The sequence below is a fragment of the Pinus tabuliformis genome, chromosome 4_1 (assembly GCF_031772625.1).
Source record: "Pinus tabuliformis cultivar Carrire ecotype Pingquan chromosome 4_1, CPIR1, whole genome shotgun sequence".
Classification (NCBI taxonomy): domain Eukaryota; kingdom Viridiplantae; phylum Streptophyta; class Pinopsida; order Pinales; family Pinaceae; genus Pinus; species Pinus tabuliformis.
The window spans coordinates 740,897,853-740,905,903 of NC_142303.1; the positions used below are offsets into that span (position 1 = coordinate 740,897,853).

The 8,051-nt window shown below is 34.8% G+C and overlaps 1 protein-coding gene across 1 annotated transcript; it reads right to left on the bottom strand.

Moving 5' to 3' along the window:
• Positions 1–758: 758 nt before the first annotated feature.
• Positions 759–2,196, bottom strand: LOC149178273 (uncharacterized). Its single transcript, XM_089423589.1, has 2 exons — positions 1,904–2,196; positions 759–1,701 (listed from the first exon to the last, which is right to left on the bottom strand). Exons 1-2 carry the CDS (start codon positions 2,177–2,179, stop codon positions 763–765), a joined length of 1,215 nt encoding a protein of 404 aa, XP_089279715.1. The 5' UTR covers positions 2,180–2,196; the 3' UTR covers positions 759–762.
• Positions 2,197–8,051: the final 5,855 nt, after the last annotated feature.

Consider the following 8,051-nt stretch of genomic DNA (forward strand, 5'->3'; position numbering starts at 1 on the left):
CATATCTATCACTGTAGCCCTCCACTAAAATATAACTCTAATAACTCACTCACTCTAACCCTCCACTAACTAAAATGTAACTCAAATAACTCACTCACTCTAACCCTCCACTAAAAAAGAGGCTAATTTGTTTCCTCACAAAAATGACAAACTATTCTCCGTAATTATACCAAATATATATAAATATGAAATATAAAATAATATAAAAGTTAATTTTTAAAAATTCTATCTTTAAAGATGACTTTTTTTTATTTCTTTTATTTTAGTGAAAAAGTCAACATTAAAACAATTCTATTACTGAATGATATCTGACTTAAATGATAACAAAGGACTCTAGGTATACTTCACCCAAGACAGTGAGAGGGATTCGATTTCATCAGCTGCAGATTTGGTATTAAAATCAATTTATTGATAATTAACTGATACACTCTTTTAACAAATAAGCGAAAAATATTAAGATACGGAAAATTTATAAAAACATATTATTAATTAATAGATATTTCTCAATAGAGATAAACACAAAAAAATTATTAAAAAATAACAAAAATTGATTATTAATTTCTATCAGTTTCACATTAATGACAAAGTATCAGTTTCACGTTTTGTTTTTTTGAGCAAACCTTTAGTCCCCGTAGCATTTATTAAAAAATAACAAAAATTGATTATTAATTTCTATCAGTTTCACATTAATGACAAAGTATCAGTTTCACGTTTTGTTTTTTTTTTTTAAGCAAACCTTTAGTCCCCCCCCCGTAGCATTTTCTAGGCGTCGTTATTACAGAGAGAAGATATGTCAACATAAGGAGCTAGAGAAAATTGTGGTTGATCAACTGGTCGATCGACCAGTTGACTACAAACAGGAAACCTGATTTCCTCTTTCATGTCTGTACTCGAATCGCCCTCTTGAAAACTGCCGAGGACGTGCTGATCCAGTGCCTTTTTTGAGAGATAATCGCTAGCCCACTGAAAGCTGTTGTGAGAATTATTTACTTCCATACTATTGATGTCGTTATTAGGTGCTGTAGACTGATTTGCAATAGAGATTGAGGATGGCTCTGTTGCCCTTAATACAGATTGGCTGACGAGGGCCTTTGAAACTGCATATGAAGGATGCAAAGTAGAAAAATATGGATATGTTGCAAATTCCGGTTTTGAAGAATTAGATGGTAGTGGCATAGGTTGATTGCATGAAATAGGAGTTGGAAAACCTCGCTGCTGCTGAATCCCCGTCTGTTTGTTAGGTATCTCACTAATCTGATCGTTCCGCATATTGGATGTTGAGAAAGGTGCAGTGGTAGGCATTATATTCATATAAATGCTGAGATCATTCATATTATTGTTCATATTTGAAGAATGACTGATGAGTCTAGTCATTTCTGATAGATGATCAGAATTATCTGGATAGCAGGAGCTGCTGCCACATTGAAACTGGTGTAGACAGTTTCCTGCCGAATTGGCCATAGGCTCCATCGGCGTGGAGAAGCAGGACATATCTTGAACCGTTGCAGAAGTACCCGAGTCGCTTTCAGAGGATCTTGTTTCCCGATCATTCGCTGTAGTCTCGCTGCAAGGGGATTTCAAGAGTGAGCGCAACGATGCGGAACGAGGTAATTCAAAAGATTCGTTTCTACTTCTCAGCCCTATGGAACTCTTCCTCCCTCGTGCACTCTTCTCAAAAATCCTGCACACCACCCAATCATCCTGCAACATATCCAACAATATACGCCTCAGGTATGTTAGGGTTTGGGTTCCGTTATCTCCTTTATTGCACTCAGAGATGTTTTATAGCCCTGGCAGGACAGATCCGTAATTCATAAAATTACAAAAAATACTCAATAAAAAACTTAGGTAGATGAATTTATACGCTATTACTGAATATATAGTATGAATTGTATTAACCGACCAGGTTGCAATGTTTTGGCAGGTTGTCATACGAGAATTTGCCCTCGAGACGATACTCGTGCATTACCCAGTTGGTTTTCTCTCCTTTGGGAGCTCTGCCTTTGTAAAATACCAGCGTTTTCTTCTTTCCAACCAGTGCAGATGATAGTGAATTGAAAACCCCTCTATCGTTTCCAGTGCTTTTCCAGTATCCAGCCTCTGTGGCTCTGTCGGTCCGGACTCCTCTCGGATATTTTCGGTCACGAAGGCAAAAGACGTACCATTCCTTTTCCCCCATTTTAGCTTTCGCTGCACACATGTCATCTCCAATTGTTATATCACAATACCTACAATATGGATACCAGATCCTATGATGCAATAATTAATAATGTAATATCCTGTAATAGCGATATATACCTGGGAGATCCCAAGGCTCAGACTTGTTTAGGTCAGCCTCTCCAATTGCAAGGCCAGAGATGGTGCTGTCCATTATCTTTTTGGTGAGATAGTAAGAGACGAGTTCCTCATCCGTCGGATGAAATCTAAACCCCGGAGGCAGCTCTCTGTGCACCTCGGCCTCGGACGCGCTAATGATTGGATTTAATGTCGACTCCATTACGAATCATATATGCTCCCATGAACCATCAGCAGCTGAAATTGTTTTTTTTTCTTTCCTAAATCTCACCTGGAGCAGCTTTCAGGAATACATAGTCTTGCTCCGAATCTGATCACGAAACATATAAGACGAAACCTCCCTACCTCACCACAGAAACAGTTGTGTTATAGCTAATTTGATCCACTGAAAGCGAGTACCGAACTCTGTTAATGAGGGCCTCTGCGATTCTGCCTTCGGAAAGCCTTGAGTGTAATAAACCTATGTAATGATAACAATCAGAATAAATCTCGAGGTGAGACATTTCTTCACAAATTGAACGCCAACCTGACGTTAAAAATATATCAAAGTCCGTCATATTCTGAAATATTTCTAGAATTTGTGGATCTGATATGAAAAACAGATTAATGTATATTATATTTCAAAAATATGCAATCCTAATCCGATATAAGAAAACACATTAGTATTTATTGGAAATATCTATTGTGAATATCTGCAATCTAAATAAACATGATTATATTATAGTCGGGTACCCCTATGTTTGTTATCGCTTCATCCATTGAATGCATGAATGAAAAAAAGTGCGGCCATCAAAGCAAACATAAATGGGAATTACAGTTCCTGCTCGTTGTACTGCACTTGATATATAAGCCTGTATGCCTACATCACCAGGTGTTTGAGGTCATTTAGCCATCAGAAAATTAAAATTTTCACGGACTATAATCTGAAATCTCGACCCATCCAAACAATTGCCCTTCCACCCTTTATAATCCGGTTCGTGTTTTTTCCTCTCATCTCATTTACGAATCTATGTTTGTATTAGAGCTCTAGGTAATGAAACACCTATGCTTTTTTATGTATGAAAGCTCCACCATGGAATATGCAGCAATCAGCAAAACGTTGGCCACCTTGTTCAGTGTCACCAAACAGCCCATCTGATTGAATTTACCTCGTGCTATAATATATTATTTAATAAACGTTCCATCCAAACACATTGACTTTGTCCAAACTTTTGGTAATTTTGTTTAACCACTCTTCCTCCTTGCATTGCATGAGAAAATCTCTTTCACCTTCCCAATGACCTTTACTCGAGTAATTTGCACGAGATTATACTTCCTTGGAACCTTCCGAGTGTTTTAGTGCGTTATAATTTACTTTGGGAATCAATAAATAAATATTAATCAAGACGAATCGGACACAAAATGACAAATAACACCGACATCTCCGATATATTTGACAAAATCACGTGCCAAGGATGTTTACAGAGATTTTGATTCTACGTGTCAATATTTTTCTTTTCTACGTGTCATTGTAGCGTGTTGTGGTTTGAGATCTTTTAAATCACGAGACATATCATCGAATTGTTCACATCACAACTTTTTAATCAAGCCTACCCTGTACAAATCTTCTTTATTCAATCGGAATTTTTAAAGTTGTCCAATACATTTATGCTTACCGGACACAATTAAAACTGTTTGAAGCGATTTTTGTTCTAATATTTCTGGTTATGTTTTCATTTTCAATTAGAAATCATCAATTAAAAAAAAGGTTTTTTTAGTGTTAATTTTTGGATGGAAAAATCATCAGCTTTCAAAAAAGCTCACTAAAAATAATTGGATTAAAAAAATTATTATTATGAGAGATAAAATATATAAATTTTCAGAATTCTTTTTTTCTTAAAGATTTTGAATTTTTATTTATATTTGAAATGGCTTTTAATATCAAATGTTAATATAGTTATATAAGTGAAATGGTTAATTAATTTAGATAGACAATCTTATTAAAGTTAAATTCTATCTTCTTACAATTAAGTGTATATATATATAATATGAATGGTTAATTCTCATTTCAATCTTATTTTCTCTAAATCTATATATTTTATGAGAATGAATATTCCATTTTAGGCTTACTTGTTCTACATCCGGTGTGCCTCTATGTGTAAGTATGTGATGTCCTCAAAAAATAATAAAAATAATTTTAGTTAGTGTCGGCCAAAACATTCACTTGAATCTTAATTAGCTAATGTGTTTAATAGCTCTTTTACCATATAAGTGAATTTGAATGGATCATAAATTTACTTTTAACAAATTTGTTTACCACATTAAAGTTTCAAATGTCTTAAAATTTTAAACATCTTTACTCTTTACTCAAGCCAAACCATTTCTTAAATCAAAAGGAAAAAAAGTTAATTCAAGCACAAAGAATCTCAAAATCTTTTAATACTTATTTTAATTAAATATTTGTAAAATGAATTTTAAAAAGAAAACCCAATATATATTAATTTGATGTAGTTTTATTATAAATTTTGTTATCATGCTATGTAAAAAAGATTCATTTTGTTATATTACACTATACATTAATATATCATGGTATATAATTAACTGTAGATATATATAGAGGGAAGAACAAAGTCATGGAGGGATACCGGTGGAGAGGCACACATAGTGACAAGGGAGAGATGGAGATAGAACAAAAGAGAGGGGAGAGGAGTAATGAAGAGAGACAGAAAGAGAAGAGTGAAACAGGGAGAGAAGGGTAAGAGACAGACATGGATACACAAAGATGGAGGGGGGAGAGAGTAGAAGAGAGGGAGGCAGATAGTGGAAAGGTTGGAGGACAAAGAGAGAGAGAGAGAGAGATATGGAGGGAGAGAGAAGGCGATAGGAGAGAAATGAAGATAGGGGAAGAACCAAAGTGAGGACTTGACAGGGAGGGGCAAAGAGATGGAGTTGGTGGGGGGGGGAGAGAGCGCGAAGAAGAAATACATAGAGAGAGAAAAGTGGAGAGAGAGAGAGATGGAGTGTCAAGGGAGAGATGGAGAGAGAGTGGGTATGTCTTGGGATGAGTTAGAAATAAAAAGAAGGAGAGATGGAAGGAAGGGGGGAGAAAAGCAGAGAGGCAAGGAGATGGTGACTAAGTTGGAAAGAGAGAGATAGAGAGAGAGAGAGGAGGGGGAGACATAGGTGAGGTGGGAGAGAAAGGGAGAGAGAGGAAGGAAAAGAGAGAGGATGTGAGAGAGAGAGAAGGAGAATGGGAGGGAGGGCGAGAGGGGGTTAAGAAGAAAGACATCGAGAGAGAAAGGTGGAGAGAAAGGGAGAGGTACTGATAAGGGAGATAGAGAGAGGGAGAGATGAGAGCAAGAGGGAGGAGAGATAGAAGGGGGAGAGAGGGAGAGAATGGGAAGAGAGAGGGAGAGGGAGGGAGAGATAGATAGATATGGAGAAAGAGTGTGTATCTCTTGGGGGTGGTATAGAGAGACAAAGGAGAGGTAGAGGGAGATAGAGAGAGAGGGGGAGAGGGAGGGGAAGATAGATGTATCTAAAGAGAGAGAGTGTGTGTGTTTGGGGCGGTGAGATAGAGAAGCAAAGAAGGAAAGATGGGGGGAGATGTAGATATATATGGAGTGGGGAGAGAGGAAAGATATTTTTTTCGCGCTAGATGCATTAATTTTAGTATAGACGATGATTTCTAATCCTAATTGATTGCTTGAAATAGATGCATTGATTTCAGTGTAGATGATGATTTCTAATCATATTTGATTTCTTGCACTAGATGCATTAATTTTCAGTGTAGATGTTGATTTATAATACTATTTGATTGGTTTCTTTAGATGCAGTGATTTTAGTATAGATGGTTTTTTCTAATCCTATTTGATTTCTTGCACTAGATGCATTGATTTGAACATAGATGTTGATTTCTAATTATATTTGATTGCTTGCATTAGATTTATGGGTTTCTGTGTAGATGTTGATTTCTAGGGTTATTTGATTGCTTGCATTAGATGCACTAATTTTCAGTATAGATGTTTTTTTCTAATCCTATTTGATTGCTTGCATTAGATGGATTAGATGTTGTTAATCTTAAGGCTCTAAATTATTAAAAATATTTTTCAATATTAGATGGAGGGAGGAGAGAGGGAAGAGGATTTCTTGCACTAGATGCATTTATTTAAGTGTGGATGGTGATTTCTAATACTATTTGATTGTTTGCATTAGATGCATTAATTTCAGTGTAGATGTTGATTTCTAATTAAATTTGATTGCTTTCCCTAGATGTATTGATTTAAATGTAGATTTTGATTTCTAATCCTATTTCATCACTTGCACTACATGCATTGATTTCAGTGCAGATGTGGATTTCTAATCCTACTTGATTTCCTACACTAGATGTATTGATTTAAATGTAGATGTTGATCTCTAATCTCATTTCTTTTCTTGAATTAGATGAATTGATTTCAGAGTACATGTTGTTTTGTAATCCTATTTTATTTCTTTCATTAGATGTTAATATTGTGGCTATAGATTATTAGAAAAATTATTTTTCAAGATATATTTAGTAATACCTAGAGGGACACTATTAGGAATTAATTATTTATCACAAGTTGTGATACCTAAAATTAAATCAAATATATTTGTATTTTCAATCCTCATTTGAAAAGATTCTCTCTCTTCTTCATCACCAACTAGTTATTAATAGAAAATTACATAAACATATAAAAATATAACACAACAATTATAACGTTCACAAACAATATCATCCAAATCCAAACATGTAATCCCAAAACAGATGTACAAACCATTCAAGGCAAGCAACATAAATTAAATTAAAGAAGAGAATGATATGGTCATGCCAAGCAAAGATAACATAATCTGAATTTTGAAGTTAATCTCAAACATATACATAATAACAATGATCTAAATATGTCACATTGTTTCCCTCAACTACAACCAGCTCAGATTCATCTAACATCGGATCTATCATACGCCTAGAGGGATCAAATCCTTCAAGGTGCAAACCTTTCCTCAAGTTCTACACTCCGAAAAGAAGGTTTTCACCTCGAGTAATTTGATCCCTCTCAGCACATGATAGGTCTGACGTTAGATAGATCTAAGCTGGTTTAACCTCATTTTCTTTAATCCTACTTCATTATTACAATTTTTTTGAAACTCATGTGTATTTTTATTGAAATAAATAATAACATAATAAATTACTAATTACCTAAATTAGGATTAAATCTTAGCCTTACTTTATAGGTGAAGAATAGGAAGAATATGCTCTCTTTATTAAATCTAACTCATCGATGTAACTTTTAAATTCATAAAACAAGGAAGCCTTATTGTCAAATAGAGAAGTCTATTTGGTAATTACAATTTCATAAACTAGGCCAATGAAATAGGCTAAAGAGTTGATGAAGGTTGATACATTTAGACAATGATGCAAGCAAAAAGGAGAACTATAACAATATGATTGACAATAATTCAAATCTTAAGGTTGGAAGGCACTTATGTGGCTAATAAAGATTTTAGTAATGTAAACAATAACAAATATTTCCTGAAGGGGAAAATTAGTGGTTATTACAATGTGATGTTATCCCCACCACTTTATTTCAAATCCAGCTCTAGGAGCTGGCTCCCAAACAATCTTACAACCTTAGCTCTTGCTAAATCATAAACTTCTAGTATATCTAGCTTACTAGTTGTTGGATAAACTATTGATGTTATAGTGGCAACTACTAGGGTTATTGGATATACTCTTGGTGTTATAGTGCAAACCGCTA

Coding starts and splice junctions, on each gene's coding strand:
- LOC149178273 (XM_089423589.1), bottom strand. CDS start 2,179: ATGGGGGAAAAGGAATGGTACGTCTTTTGCCTTCGTGACCGAAAATAT. Junction 1,702..1,903: donor TGCCAAAACATTGCAACCTG/GTCGGTTAATAC, acceptor GATATGTTGCAG/GATGATTGGGTGGTGTGCAG.